Source organism: Lutra lutra, chromosome 16, assembly GCF_902655055.1.
Source record: "Lutra lutra chromosome 16, mLutLut1.2, whole genome shotgun sequence".
Classification (NCBI taxonomy): Eukaryota; Metazoa; Chordata; class Mammalia; order Carnivora; family Mustelidae; genus Lutra; species Lutra lutra.
In genome coordinates this window covers 36,718,555-36,735,532 of record NC_062293.1, presented here as the reverse complement: position 1 = coordinate 36,735,532, position 16,978 = coordinate 36,718,555, and the positions used below count along the sequence as shown (strand labels likewise).

The 16,978-nt window shown below is 38.6% G+C and overlaps 1 protein-coding gene across 2 annotated transcripts in view; it reads right to left on the bottom strand.

The window, feature by feature from the left end:
* Positions 1 to 16,978, bottom strand: part of AATF (apoptosis antagonizing transcription factor) — a 102,525-nt gene that overhangs the window by 17,385 nt on the left and 68,162 nt on the right. For both annotated transcript variants that reach the window (XM_047707745.1, XM_047707746.1), the window contains exons 10-11: positions 15,120 to 15,200; positions 5,674 to 5,745 (exon numbers count right to left, since the gene is read on the bottom strand). In XM_047707745.1, the coding sequence (XP_047563701.1) occupies positions 5,674 to 5,745; positions 15,120 to 15,200 (153 nt within the window). The remainder of the gene's footprint in view (positions 1 to 5,673; positions 5,746 to 15,119; positions 15,201 to 16,978) is intronic.

Below are 16,978 nucleotides of genomic sequence, written 5' to 3'. Positions count from 1 at the left end.
TAGCGCTCAGATTCTGTCCTGCTTCTCCTCCAAAAAACCCAAGCATTGGGGGAACTTAGGCATGTGTAGAACAATACACTGGAACCAAGGAACAAAGAGGAAGGGTTCTCTCTGCAGACCTGGCTAAGGTAGGAACCATAGGTGGAGCTACCTCTGGAAATAAGAAATCTAAAATGCTAGAAAATGTATGTGTATTTTACTATGATTTAAGAAAGGGGGGCAGAGGGGCGCCTGGGTGGCTCAGTCGTTAAGCGGCTGCCTTTGGCTCAGGTCATGATCCCAGGGTCCTGGGATCGAGTCCCGCATCAGGCTCCCTGCTCAGTGAGAAGCCTGCTTCTCCCTCTCCCACTCCCCCTGCTTCTGTTCCCTTTCTCGCTGTGTCCCTCTCTGTCAAAAAAATAAATAAAATCTTTTAAAAAGGGGGGAGGGCAGAGGGCAGAAGGCAGATGGGAACAGACACTAGCCAGGTTCTAAAAAACCAGTTTTATCCATATGGCCCATAGGACAGAAGCCATAAGGAAGACAGCTTTCATTCATTTACTTTAATACAGAAATAATCACCACCTTCCCATTTCCTCTGTGTATTATATATATAATTTTCAAATTGAAAACATCTTTTTTTCCTGTTGATAAAAAGCAGTGTAATTGTAGAAAAATTTGGAAGACTATGGAAATACAGAAGCTAGAAAGTAAATTGTATTTTCTACTCCCCTCCAGCCAGCAATAAGTATGTGGAGTCTGATGTCCATTTTTTCAGAGCATTACATTACTTTTTAATGTAACTACTACTACTACTACTTCTTCTTCTCCTTTTTTTTTTGACGTAACTTCTATGAATGCATGGCGAAAGATTGGACCAAATTAGAAGCATAAAAAACAAAACACTGAGTCTCCCTCACCTCCTCCCTCATGTCATTCCTTTCCTACAAGTAAACATTGTAAATATTATGATGTGTGGTCTTCCCAGATATTTCCCTAACCACTGTAACATACACTTACATATGTGTATATATATTCCAGTTTAATCTCTATTGTCAAAACATAAGTTGATCATGTTACAGGCACCGTTTTTTTTCTAGTTAACAAAATAACCTGGAAACTTGACAGTATAATGTATTTTTTAAAAGATATCACTTTTTTTCCCCATCCTATATACCTATTTACTCAAAATGTGGATTATAATATGTATATTTATATACATAATACATATTATATGTATAATATATAATACTAAAAAATATTTTGTAGCTGAACATTATGTTAATACAGTGTTACTTCATCCTTTAACAGCTGTTTATAATTTCACTGAATGATCTTACTGTGATTTATTTAACAGTTGCTTATTGAAGGTCATTAAAATTGTTTATTTCTCTCCATTATAAACCATGTTGCAACAAAGATTCTTATTTTGTTCTACATTTCCTATTTACTTATCTATTCATTTTGAAGTAGTTTTTTTAAATGTATTTATTGGGGGGGGTACTGGGAGGGAGAGGCAGAGGGAGAAAATCCCTCAAGCAGACTCCCTGCTGAGAATGGACCCAGATGTGGGTATCAGTCTCATAACCCATGAGATCATATTTATTTCCTGAGGTCAATTCCTAGAAGTAGATTTTTCTGAGTCATCAGATAAGTATACATTTTTTTATTTTTTTTTATTTTTTTTTTAAATTTTTTTATTTATTTATTCGACAGAGAGAGAGAGAGAGAGAGATCACAAGTAGGCAGAGAGGCAGGCAGAGAGAGGAGGAAGCAGGCTCACTGCTGAGCAGAGAGCCCGACGCGGGGCTCGATCCCAGGACCCTGAGATCATGACCCGAGCCGAAGGCAGAGGCTTAACCCACTGAGCCACCCAGGTGCCCCAAGATAAGTATACATTTTTAAAAAAGATTTCATTTATTTATTTGAGAGAGAGATCACAAGTAGGCAGAGAGGCAGGCAGAGAGAGAGGGGGAAACAGGCTCCCTACTGAGCAGAGAGCCCGATGCGGGGCTGGATCCCAGGACCCGGGGATCATGACCTGGGCCAAAGGCAGAGGCTTATTAACCCACTGAGGCACCCAGGCGCCCAAGTATACAGTTAAAATCCTGATGCACATTGCCAAATAGCCCTCCAAAATCATTTTGCCAATTCCATTCCCAACAACGGTACATGGAAGTGTCTGTTTCCCCGCACCATCAGCAAAGGAGGTTACCAATCTTTTAATATTTTGTAATTTAATGAAATCTCATTTTAATTTGCATTTCTTTGATTAATGAGGCTGACAGACAGTCTTTGTTTTTTTAGCTATATGAGTTTTTTTTTAATGATTTCTAAGTTTGCTTGTTGACATATTTTACCCATTATTTTTACTGGGATTCTTAAAGACTTGTAAAAAGTCTTTACATAGTATTTTACATAGTAAAATGTCACATATTGAACTTTTTCTTGCCAGTCTGTCATTTACTTAACACTTTGTTTTCAATGCGATTTTCAGGTAGTCAGATCTATTAATATTTTTCCTTATGGCTGCAGGCCTTGGTGTCATGCTTACAAAGTCCTTGTCTATCTTGAAATCATAAAAACATTCTCTATTCATATATGCACACCAAGAATGACAAATCTGTAACTTAGCAAAACCAAAACTATTCATTTGAGGAAAAGTACTATGTACTAATACGATATTTTAACAACTATGAAAGTTTCCAATTCCTCAGTGATATTTTGATATACAAAGTAGGAGACAAAATACTACAGTAGCCGACTGTCACCAATTATGGAATTACCTAAAAAAAAACAAAAGAGGTCAAACTATGACTGCCTCCTTCTGCCCTGAGAGTTTGGATACTAAAGGCAGAGAGAGCTAATGCCCAGTTCCTCTACCCACAGTTAATCTGGTTTACTCAGACTATGGAGCACAAGCAATAATATGGATAAATGCCTCTTCTCCTTAAGAAACACAATGGGAATAGAGTGCACTGTGGAAAAAACACATGCTTAGTTCTCCAGCTACAAGACTTTTATTAAATTCCTTGTTAAGTGGGCTAAACAAGCTGGAGACAATGCTGATAATAAGCAATCAGTCCACAAGGGACAGCCTTTTCCCCCCACAAACACTGAATGGCAGAAGGACTATTACCCAACAAACATTCCCAACCCTTTCTCCGTTGCCTGCTCCTCCACCTCAAGTAGCAAGGTAGCACAGTTCTAACAATTGAGATATAAAACATTTGGAGGGGATTCTGGGAAGCTTTTACTTTTCTGATAAAAGAAAGCGGGTATATCTGACACTACTTCTTTTCTCTCTTCTTCCTACCATGAACATGTTTGATGGCTAAAACTGCAGCCGCCATCTTGGGACCAAAAGAGAAAGACTAAGAGAAACTAGCCCTTTTATCATTGAGAAGGGGAAACCACTGCCAATAATTGCATGCTACCCCTAAAGTTTTTGTCAAAAAATAAACTCATTTGCTTATATCTCTATAAATAGGTTTTAAGATTCTTGCAGACCAAGTCCAACATAATCCTAAATAATACAGTCAGTTTGAAATCATCTTTGGTTAGCATTTGGTAGCAACCCTCAGAAATTGTTAAGTGAATAAATAAGATTCAGGAAAACTAAGTGCCCCTGGGATATTAGGTGATTCAAGAATAATCCTAACTACAAAGGACAAAAAGTTGTAGATGCCACCAATAATATACTGGGTTTCACACTTTATGCCTGGGGTAATAATGTTTCCTGAATGGTTTGTCTTCATTTTTGAACATCTAGTTTTCCTTTCCTTTAATATAATCTTCCACGTTGTCCTGACAGGGACTGTAAGTTGCACTCAATTTACTCTGTAATTTCAAAAAAACACACTAGATCCAGAAATAAGTGGAAACAAACAAAACCCCCCAGCTGGACAAAGGCATTCACTCACAAAGCCCAGGAGAGCATGTGAAGTCACGAAGTTTCTAAGTACAAATATACTCAGAACCCTCCATATGTTCTTTCGCACTCAAAGTACTCAACAAAAGCAAACAAAAAAGAAGTAATCATATGTTCACCTCAACTTGCACATCTACTATTTTTTAGGCCAGGACAGAAAATCTGATGAAGTTTAGTAGCAGATGAAATACTCTCAAATAAAAAGGGTAAGTGAACTTTGAAATAAAGCTGGCAAAACCCTTACATGCTTACCCTACAACCAGTAATTTCACCTGGTAAAGATTCATGTTTACAAATGTCTACCATAGCATTATTTACAATAATTAAAAATCATTTAAATGTCCAACAAGTAGTGAATAACTAAATGAGCAATATAAAAATATTATAAAGTCATTTAAAATTTGAGTTGTTACTGACATTAAAATGCTTACACTATACAAATATTTAAAGAAAAAATTCCCATAGAATGTAATTTTGATTATATTCTAAAGAAAAACAAGAACATTCTCAAAGGAAACTCATAAAGACTGAAAGGAGGCATGCCTGGCTGGCTCAGTCAGTGGAGCATGTGACCCCTCACCTCAGTGTCATGAGTTTGAATCCCACGTTGCGTGCAGAGTACGCAAATAAATACAAATAAATAAATAAATAAATAAATAAAATAATAAATAAAACAAACAAACAAAAATAAATAAAATGTCTAGGAAAACTGGGGGGGAAAAAGGACTGAAAGCAAACAGTCAGAGATGCCTCAAGTGGCTCTCTCCTGCATGTGTGTATATTTAACACACATACACTTCCCAGCTCCCTACACTGACAGCGCCTAGGAACAGTGAAACGCCATGACAATGAACACCCTTAGCACACAGATCTTGGCTTCTAAATACCACAATACACAAAAAGGAATCAGGGCTCCTTGAAGAAAGACTGACTCCAGAGCTGAACAGGGAAAGTATAAGACAAGCCTAGAATACCCTGTTGTGCCAGAAAGTAAGAACACACTCAAGGAATGGAGACAGACCAAAAGGACATAAGCCAACTTGAAAGAGCTTCCATTAACATGGAACAATTTCAAATAAAAAATAATGACAGTAATAGGTTATAATTCACTGAATAAAGTAGGAAAGCACAAGTTCATACGATATAAATGAATGGCAAATAAACGAAAGAGAAGGAAATGGCTAAATAAGTAATACAGAAATATTATAATGTAGTAGAATGCTAGAATGCTAGCTAATACAGAAGGAGTGAGTCTTTGAAAAATGGCTATTAATTGTAATATTACAAGGAGACATTTTTCCATACATTTCTGTCTTGTTTCAGTTTATAAAATGAGTATGTCCTCAACAGCAGCCTGAACAAACACAACATAACAACATCTCTAAAGCACTCTCTATAGAGACATTTTAAAAAAGAGAGCATATGCACAAAACCCCCCAGCCACAGAAGGCATGCACATGCACTGTCGTGACCTACCTTTCCATACTAGAGAAAGGCCTAGATGCCTTGGCAGGTGTCTAAAGTTAAAAACCAAACAGCAAAATGAACAAAAAACCACCAGAGGCAGCAACAATATTCACAGAAGTTTTGGTTTGGTTCTACAGTAATTATGGGGTGAAGAAAAGTGACAAGCACCCTTACTATGATGCCAATGACAAATGGTTAACTGATAAGAAGAAATGGAGAGGGCGACAGGCTGTAGAACAGGTCAATATCAGGCTGTCATGGAGCCATTTGAGACACATAATTAATCTATTACTCACCTGGCATCATCATTCATTGTAGTATGGTCAATAGGTGCCATGAAGCTCAGTAGCTTGCTGAGGACATGAAACCTAAATAAAGCAGAAACAAACAGGCAGTGACATTAGTAACTATTAACCCAGAAAACGAAACATTCCATGAGTTAATAAAGTCCAGAACTGATCACAGGAACGTGTGACTCCAGAGTGGAATGGAGAACAATTCATAAGCACACACTAATCACAAATGTATTTCCCTCTTTTCCCTTAATATTACAGGAGAAAAGTCTCATAACAGCACATTGTAAATGACAGTAGTTCAACACAGATCCATTTATACCATAGTCTCAAAAAAGAGTAGACACACTTGTGCCCTTAAGCAATATACTAACCCTTAAACTTTATTCCAGATAGAAGAGGAGGAGGAGGGTGCCTGGGTGGCTCAGTGGGTTAAGCTGCTGCCTTCGGCTCAGGTCATGATCTCAGGGTCCTGGGATCGAGTCCTGCATCGGGCTCTCTGCTCAGCAGGAAGCCTGCTTCCCTCTCTCTCTCTCTCTGCCTGCCTCTCTGCCTACTTGTGATCTCTCTCTGTCAAATAAATAAATAAAATCTTAAAAAAAAAAAACAAACAAACTTGTCTTTCCATTAAAAAAAAAAAAAAAGAAGAAGAGGAGGACTTGAGTACTCCATTTTCTAAGTACATCTTTATCATTTTTCTATGTCATTACTAGTAAGTAGTAAGCTCAGTAGTGGTGTAACACCTGAATACAATGCCTCACATCACCATCACTCATTAGCACTGGTTCCCTGAGTCAGAAAAGGCTTCTAGAATTCCACATCATCTCTATTCACTAGATCCAGTCTCTCATTTCACCCATCTTTAAATGAAGGAGTACATCTGAGACATAACCAGTTTGATCCTTAGCTCTTCAAGTCATGGTGTTATGGAAATTTAAATTCTATCACTTCCGTGTCCCCCAACAGAAAAAAAAGGGTATTTTTGCACAAAGTGCTTTGAGATCCTCTGATGAAAGGAGCTGAACAACTATATGACCTTATATGGACCAAATTCTACCAAAGAGAATCCACAGGAGGTAGCCCTTCTGTTCATTATAACAGAAGAAGCTGTATGACAATATGCATATTATAAAATTCTAAAAAAACTCTATCGGTGGGGTGTGTGTGTGTGTGTGTGTGTGTGCCTGGCTGGCTCAGTTAGTAGATCGTGTGACTCTTGATCTCCAGGTTGTAAGTTTCAGCCCCATGCTGAGGGTAGAGATTACTTAAAAAATAAATAAAATCTTTTTAAAAACCCACAAAATTCTACTTGGGCAGAACACTATCCACAAACAAAAATATGATATTTTCACGTATATAATATTAGCCTTACAGTATTACAAACATTTTTACACATATTGAGTAATTTGATTCTCTATGGTACCACCCACAGCTAAGCCTCCCAAATTTCATCCTTTTTTTAACAAATGAATTTTACAATAATAGTGATATTTCCTCCATTACACAAGTAATAGAAAAGGTATAAATTCATTATAGAAAATAGGGAAAGAAACCAACAAAGCACACACACAAAATGCATAGTTCCTCCACTTAAAGAGAGCTGTTAACATTTTGCTTAGTTACCTCTGTTTTCATAGTAATCCTGTTATTTACACACACACACACACACACACACACACACACTTTTGTATTCTCTTTTTTTCACTTAGCAGCATTGTAAGTAATGGCCCATAACAATATCTGGATAGCTGTATACAATCCCAGGAGTGGAAATAGTATAATACATTTTTGAACATTTATATTGCTTCCCATTCTTCACGTTTCGTAAGATGCAAAAACAAAATCTCTGTGCATACATGTTTTTAAAAAATGTCTGCTACCTCCTAATTATAGAAAGTAATATACAATTCTTATAAAAAAAGATTCAAATACAAAAATGTATAGAAAACTGACAAGCCTCCTCCAGTCCTATCCCCAGAAATAATCACTGTTAACTAAAACTGTTAAGTGTGGCTGTAGCATTTTCCATATATAAGACAAATATAAACTTAACACATTTTTCACATAAAAGGGAGATTGTAATATACTTGATATTCTACATTATACACTTTTCCCCGCTGAACCATAACACAGTCTATTCTTTTTCATAGTTGCAGAATATTCCACTGTGTCAATATATTGTAATTTATTTAATTTCCTATTAATGGGCATTTATATGGACTGCTCCCCCCCCCTTTTTAAAAGATTGTTTTCTTTGTTTATTTGACAGAGAGAGAGATCCCAAGCAGACAGAGAGGCGGGCAGAGAGAGAGGGGAAGAAACAGGCTACCTGCTGAGCAGAAAGCCTGATGTGGGGCTCAATTCCAGGATCCTGAGATCATGACCCGAGCTGAAGGCAGAGGCTTAACGCACCGAGCCACCCAGCCACCCCAAGCTTAGACTGCTCCCCTTTAAAATCAGTACCAAACAGGGGCACCTGGGTGGCTCAATGGGTTAAAATCAGTACCAAACAGTGTTAAGGTGAAGATTCTTATACATAAATTATTGTATATTTGTTTACATGTATCTTCAGGATAAATTTTGAAATGTGAAATTGCTGGTGAATCCAAAGATACACATACTGAAAATTGAAAGACTGAACCAAAATACCCTCTCAAAGGTTATGAGAATATAAATAGTCACATAACCTTTTAATTTAAGTATAAAGCATAAGTATTATTAATAAATGCATTTTAATATCTTGAGGCTTCACCAAACTTTGGTGCCCATCTGAAAAAAGGAACACTATTCTTGGCTGTATCCAAAGAGAGGTTTATGAGGCGCCTGGGTGGCTCAGTGGGTTAAAGCCTCTGCCTTCGGCTCAGGTCATGATCCCAGGGTCCTGGGATCGAGCCCCACATCAAGCTCTCTGCTCTGCCGGGAACCTGCTTCCTCCTCTCTCTCTCTCTGCCTGCCTCTCTGCCTGCTTGTGATCTCTGTCAAATAAATAAATAAATAAATAAATCTTTAAAAAAAAAAAGCAAAGAGAGGTTTATAATCCACTCTCTGGACAAAGACTATGAGCTCTACTCCATAGCTGTACTGTCCAATTCAGTAGTCACTGGCCACATGCCGTTACGAAGGCCCTTGAAACCATGGCTAGTCTGACTGTTGCGGATGGACCAAATTAAGTGCACCAGATTTTGAAGATTCAAGATTTAAGAAAGAACGTAAAATATACCATTAATAATTTTAAAATAATAAATTGTTGAAAAACTGGGTAATAATATTTGACATACTGGGTTAAACGAAGTATTTTTAAAAGATTTTATTTATTTATTTGAGTGAGAGAGAGAAAGAGAGATTATGAGCAGAGGGAAGGGCAGAGTTCTGGAGAAGCAGGCTTCTCACTGAGTAGGGAGGCCGATGAGAGCCGGATCCCAGGACTCTAGGATCATGACCTGAGCCAAATGCAGACGCTTAACCGACTGGGCCACCCAGGCGTCCCTAGGTGAAATATATTATTAAGTCCACCTGATTCCTTTTACTTTGTGGCCACTAGAACATTTAACATTGCATATGTAATGCATGTTTTTATTGGATGGTGCTGCTCTGTGGAATACCTTTACATTTTAATACAATATATTCAATAACTATTAACAGCATGACGAAAGACAGACTTTAAGAAGTAATCACATTAAAGACAATTAATTAATTAATTAATGCAATAGATTTCATCTGATCTCAGTGCTGCTGAGGATGGATGCATGTTTTAGTATTAAAACACCTTTTAACAACCATGCTAAGAAAAGATAAATGGCATTTTGCTGAAGAAGAACAGACAAACACAGTAAGACATCCTGTTACTAAAAGCCTAAATTTAATTCACTTACATTATGAATTCTGATTAAATCATGATCAAATCTACTTAAATATAATGCTAAGTAAAAATAATCAACAGGCATAATTATTTCCCCAAACGCAAATATTCCTTTTCTAAAAATAAATTATTTTCTAGCATCCAACTAACAAGCTGCCATGCCCAGTCTGACCAGGCTGATGCCATTAACCTGTTATCATTTAAATGATCGTTTGTCTGTGCTATGACACTTCTGGAAATCTTCCCTTTCCAACTCTATGGCAAACAAAGAGCAGAACCTGCTCACTAGTGGAATCCAGTATCGGTGATGACAGCTGGCATATCTATCAGCTCTTCTTGAGGTCTCATTTAAAGATGTTATTTATAATAGTTTCATCTAGCCTGGCCACTTGTTTAATCCTTCAGGGCAGAACGCTAATGTATCCAATATGTCATTCTGGTGCCTGCAGAGGCCAGTAAGTCCTGCCCAGAGAGAAACGAACAGGCCACAGGTCAGAAGCATGGGCTCTGCAATCAGACCACTTAGCTCAAATCCAAATTTGCGACTTCCCAGCTCTGTGCAGGCTGTGTGAGCTGCTTCCCTTCTCAAGACACTTTACAGGAATCAGCTCACCTAATCTGACACCACCCCTCTAAGATGGGACTTTTAGGAATATACATGTTTCACAGGTAAGGAAACTGAAGCACAGAAGTAAACTAACTTGCCCAAGGTCCCCGGGGTGGCGGGGGGTGGGTAAGGTAAGTAGCAGAGTCAGGTTTCAAACCTGGACAAGGAAGCTCCAGAGTGTGGTTTTTGTTCTCTCTGCACGTAAACTGCTTAGCAGTGCCTAACAGTGAGAGTTTTATAAATGTGATCACTGTTGCTATTAATAAAGACCACCCTCTCATTCTGACCACATTCCTCACATTCATGGTCACAGGAAAGCCAGGTGAATATGGATGACAAAACTGCAAAACAATGCAAAACATATGACCTTCTTTTAAAACTTTTTTTTTTAAGGCTGCCTTGGTGGCTCAGTCGTTAAGCGTCTGCCTTTGGCTCAGGTCATGATCCCAGGGTCCTGGGATCGAGCCCTACATCGGGCTCCCTGTTCTGCAGGAAGCCTGCTTCTCCTTCTCCTACTTCCCCTGCTTGTGTTCCCTCTCTTGCTGTGTCTCTCTGTCAAATAAATTAATAAAATCTAAAAAATAAAATAAAACTTTTTTTAAAGTAGCCTCCAAGCCCAGTGTGGAGCCCCAAACTTGTTTTTGGTGGGGTAGCGTGGGGCGGGGTGGGGAGAGGGAGAATCCCAGGTCATCTCCACGCCCAGTGCAGAACTGACATGGGGCTTGATCTCACCACCCAGAGATCATGACTGGAGCCAAAATCAAGAGTCGAACACTCAACCGACTGAGCCACCCAGGAACCGCAGTCCCAAACTTTTTAACTCAACAACTAATTTGTAGTAATTTTAGACTTGTAGAACAACCGCATAAATAATAGAGAGAGTTCATGAATACCCTTGCCCAGCTTCTTCTAGAGTTAACAATATACATAAACACAGTGCGATTATCAAAATCAGGAAGTGAACCCTGGTATATACTACTATCCAAATTACACAGCTCTCAAATTTCACCCGTTTTTACCCTAGTGTCCTTTTTCTTTTCCAGGCTCCAATCTAGAACCCCAAACTGTACCTAACTTGTGATGTCTCCTTAGTCTCCTTCACTCTGTGACAGTTCTTCAGTCTTCCTTTGTTTTTCCATGACTCACTACAGTGTATAGAATAAAGTCCAAATTCTTAGCATGGCCATGACCTAGCACTCATCTACTCACACAGCCTTATCTACTGCCATTCCCCCCTATGCATTTTAAGTGTTTGCCAAAACAAATTAAATTACAGTTTCCAAAATGGCCACATACATTCTCAAGTCTATGTTTTTAAAACCATTATTCTCTGTGGCCTTTCACTGGGCTGACTCTTCTAGTCTGCTTAGTGTGGAATGTGGATGGCGTCTCAGACACAGGCTTCCTGAGCAGCCTGCACTCCCCCAAGGGCACTCAGGTGACCTGGCCACCAGGAGAACCTCCACCACAGGGCCTCCCACACAGCATCACTGTCTGCTGCCCTCTCCTTTTTTTGTATTTTTAAAGAGAAAGAGAGCATGCATGGGTGAGCAGGGAGGGGGTTGCAGAGGGAGAGGGAGGGAGAATCTTAAGCACAATCCACACTCAGTGTGGAGAACAATGTCCAATCTCACAACCCTGAGATCATGACCTGAACCAAAACTAGAGTCAGACACTTAACCAGCTGAGCCACCCAAGCACCCCACTGCCACCCTCTCCCGAGGACACACTCCTGGAGGGCAAAATGGGTCTTACATGGCACCCAATACGGTTCATTGAACTTCAGAAGGAATCTTATTTGTACTAAAAAAAAAAAAAAAAAAAAAAAAAAAAAGATTTATTTAATTAAGAGAGAGAGAGAGAACAAGCAGGGAGGAGGGGCAGAGGGGGAGAATTCCAAGCAGAGTCCCCTCTGACCAGAGAGCCCGACTCGGGGCCCAAACCCACAACCCATGGGATCATGACCCCGGTGGAAATCAAGAGTCGGAAGCTCAATCGACTAAACCACCCAGGTGCCCCTCCTTTTTGAATTTTAATTAACCATGCCTTACATTTTAATGTTTAGCTCCATTTAAATAGAATGTCTGTCTCTCACTTGCCTGTTGCCAGAATAAGACTTTAAATGTCTTTGGATTTATAGGCATGTGTGACTCTAAATCACTTATCAAAATGCTACAAAGCCAGGTATATATACTCACAGTGACCTAACCTCTAATGAACAGTTTAGTGAGGTTAGTTTAATAAATGCCTGGGTGGCTCAGTTGGTTGAACATCTGCCTTCAGCTCAGTCCCAAGTCAGGATTCCCTGCTCAGTGGGGAGCCTGTTTCTCTCTCCCTCTCCTGCTCCCCCTATTTGTTCCCCCTTTAGCTCTCTCTTTCTGTCAAATAAGTAAATAAATAAAATCTTTTAGAAAATAAATTAATGCAAGAAAAAAACTTGCTATTAAAACAAAATCCTATTTTTTCCCTTTCAACTTAATAAATAATAACCATGGTAAGTATGTTTTGATTTGGGAAAGAACAGACTCATGTTCTCCTAAGTAACTTGCCATGCTAGAAAAGTACTCCCTTTTCCAACATTCACCCAGCTTCTTACACTGCATTATGTTTAAGGGTATAGCCATTTCTCCATACCTGGTGAGCGTGTTAAGTTTAATGACATAATCATCCAAAAACATCTTCTGGCTAACTAATAAAAGGCTGGAATTATCTTAAAGAAGGGAGCACAATTCTTGCCCTCAAGGGGCACACACATGGAGGTACCTGCCCCAATATAAAATTCCTAACAATAATGTAGAGGAGGAAATTTTGTCCTCTCTCAATTCTTCTGAAGATGGTATATTTGCAACAGCAATAACAACAGGTAAACAAGAGAAACCAAGAAAATGAACACTTTCAAATGTTTACTATGTACCAGACATTTACACATCATTTTAACCCTCAAACCAAATCTATGAGGTAGGGATTATTATACTACTTAGTAAATGAGAAAAATGAGTCACAGAGATAAAAGAACAACCAAAATCATACAGCCAGAGCCAGAATTTGAACCCAAGCCTCCCAGATTCCAGGCTTCTCCCTCTAGAGAACATTTATCATCTCATAAAGCTACAATTTTGAAAGCACAGCACTAGGGAAAAATCTGTTCTCAACATTAAAGAGTAAGTTTGGCCCTGGAACCTATGCTCTTAACCATCCCACTAAAAACAAACCTGGAGAAGTGTAAAGACATGGAAATTCCAAATACGAAAAAAGTTAAACAAATTATAACAATTTAGCCTGAGATTTAAGAAAGTGACTTTGAATAAAAAGATGGTGAAAAGTTGCTTTGCACTTCTGCAAAGTTAGAAAGAAATACCTATTTCCTGGTGAGTCTGTTAAAAACAAAAACAGATCAGTTAAAGTAGTTGTGAAATCTGCTTCTCTGAAGTTACTTAAATATGAGACAGATCCACATCTGTCTAAAGGGAATTCAATGACAGGCAGTCTCTAATAAGGATGCAGAATTCGCTATCTGCCTAAACTGTCGTAACACAATGAGTTGAAGATTTTTTTTCCATGTGCACCCCAATTATAAGTAGTTTCTTTGACAGGAGGCTTTGCGCAAATGATACTACACAACAGACATAAAATAAAATATTACCTCTCTGTATACCATACATATACAACATATACAGGACTGAAGGTTTTCTTATAGTCAGAATCTGTTTTCTCATAAAAATTCTATTTCTCTTGGACTGAGCCTGGCTGGCTCAGTCGGTAGAGTGTGTAACTATTGATCTGAGGGTTTAAGTTTAAGCCCCATGTTGGGTGAAGAGATTGCTTAAAAATAAAATCTTAAAAAAATGTATTTCTCATTTCATTTAAGCACACTGTTAACATTCTCTGGAATCCTTCATTTATATCTTCTTAGCATAGTGTATACATGTATGGCCTCATGAAAATGGACCAATATAATCCTATTCTAAACAAGCATCCAAAGTAAAACTGCTATACTGTTCTGTAGAAATCACTTTTTAAGACTAAGACAATTTCAGGATGCCTGGGTGGCTCAGTCAGTTGGGCATGTGACTCTTGATTTCAGCTCAGGTCGTGGGCTCAGGGTCGTAAGATCGAGCCCCACACCGGGCTCCAGGCTGGGCATAGAGTCTGCTTAGGATTCTCTCTCTCGGGTGCCTGGGTGGCTCAGTGGGTTAAGCCGCTGCCTTTGGCTCAGGTCATGATCTCAGGGTCCTAGGATCGAGTCCCGCATCGGGCTCTCTGCTTGACAGGGAGCCTGCTTCCCTCTCTCTCTCTCTCTCCCCGCCTGCCTGCCTCTCTGTCTACTTGTGATCTCTCTCTGTCAAATAAATAATAAATAAAATCTTAAAAAAAAAAAAAAAAAAGGATTCTCTCTCTCTCCCTCTCCCCTCCCCACTCCTGATTTCTCTCGCTCTAGAAAAAAAAAATCTAAAAAACAAAACAAAACAAAAAACTAAGACAATTTCAACTATCTTCTTTTCTTCTTATTTTTCTTTCAGGTAAATGCAGGTGTTATTTAACCCATCCCCTCACAACAGCAAAACAAAAAGGAACTGAACTACAGCATTTCCATTTTAGAGTAAGAAAAATGGAGTCCCCCAAAAGCCACAGACACTGTTTTTGTTATTTTTTTGATCCTTAAAAACAGAATCATCAGGGCGCCTGGGTGGCTCAGTGGGTTAAGCCTCTGCCTTTGGCTCAGGTCATGATCTCAGGGTCCTGGGATCGAGGCCCGCATCGGGCTCTCTGCTCAGCGGGGAGCCTGCTTTCTCCTCTCTCTCTATGCCTGCCTCTCTACATACTTGTGATCTCTCTCTCTCTGTTTCAAATAAATAAATAAAATCTTTTAAAAAAAAACAAAAAAACAAAAAACCAGAATCATCAGAAGACATATAGAACTGACATAACAGCCAAAATGTAAGAGTTGTAACATGTTAAAATCTTTTCTAAAAAGTAACTCACCGGAGTTTCCTTCCTTTGCTGGCTTTCCTATCTACTTTCTTGTGGATTTTGCTTCGTAACTTCTGGATCGCAAGCCACTGCCTGGGAAATTCACAAGCAATGTTATGCATCATCACTAACAGAAATAGTTATACTTATTGACAAACTGGAATTTTTCTCACTGCGCAAAGAAATCATCAACCCACATCAAGTTCCTCAAGATAGTCTGGGGCCAAAGCGACTAATCAATTGAAGAGGATTTGTGCAATGAGAAAAAAACAAATGGCAGCTGGGAAATTCTACAGCGAATTTGGTTAACAATGCTCCTTAGTATCTAGAGTTCCTGGGACAGGCACTAAATCTTGCAGTCCACAGGAAAAGCCAGCAAACTGAGTAGAGAGTTGTTTGCTTTCAATGTTTTAGCTGTGCAGGATGTTCTATTACTAACACTGCAACTGCTATTCAGTTTGAATACAGGAATTCTTCAATTTTCCCTTTGTTAATACCCAAGTGCTTTTTTTGGCACTTTCCAGTGTTTGCTAATTTTTTGTAATTACCCACCACTGACATTAGTTTTGCGGCCATTTTGTGTATTTAATTTTCATTTCATCTGTAGTATTTAAGAATGTGCTGCTGAGAGGTAAGGGTTCTTTCCCCCCAATACAGTCTCAATACGACTGTCGCACCTACAAAAAAAGTTGCCAGTAATTCTTTACTACCAAATACTGAGTCAGTCTTCAAATTTCCTGGTCATCTCACTTTTACAGTTAGTTTGTTTGAATCAGGATCCAAACAAGAGTTACATATTCTGCAGTCATTTCAGATGAAAAGGAATTAATTTTTCAAATAAAGGATACTGGCCAAGAAAAATCTTCATAAATTCCTCATATGAACAAATGTGAAAAAAAAAAAAAAAAGAGAAACAGCAACAGCTAGTCATCTTACCTGATTTATACAATGAAAACTCAACATCAGAAAAAAATAATCTAGGGAAATCCAATTACTGTAATCTTAATATAATCTTAATTACCATAATCTATTTTATTGTAAAGTCAGATAAATGTACAATATAATCACCACGCAATTTGCTGTATCACATTAAATTTATAGTGAACAGCTCTCTATAGCATTCCAGAGATACACAAAATATCAACAATATCCTATCCTTAAACCCAAATAATGTTTTACTCAAATAAAATTATTTCATCAACACAAATTTTTCATTGCGTTCTCAAAATGCTGCTTTGCCCAGAATCCCATTCTGGTACTTGCAGCTTTTGTTTCCTTTCATGCTTTTGCAAATTATGGCTCATGGCTATTTAAATGTACACTATTCATTAGGTAGCACTCTAAATGCCCTTTTTATTTTCCAACCACAGGATGAAGCATACACACGAGCCTTCCTTCACTACTTTACATTCTACCCTGACATCTGGGTAATGCTGCCACGTTCCGTTTCTAATTGTGCTGAGGCTTTTACTGAAGGGGTGGAGGTCTAAATTAGGGCAGACTTGAACAAAGCAGATTCAACTATGAGCAAGGAACCTGTTGTGCACAGTGCCACATTCTGACAGCTGAGAACACACATTTGGGTGGCTGCTTTTTATCCAGCGGTCAGAGACCGATACAGATACAATCACAGCCCAAATTAGGGAGCAAAGACCGTAAGAAGGACTTTGAAAAACAAACCCTAAAACAAAAACATAGGTGTTTTATAATCTCTTATTCAACTGTACTTAAGGTAAGGTATAGGATTTCCATCACCTTGTCTTTCCAGCTCTTACTGTCTTGCTTAACTTTTTTTTTTTTTAATGTTGCTTAACATTTACAATTATGGAGCCAACCGCTGCCTCTGAGGCAGAATTAAGGGGACTCAAAGG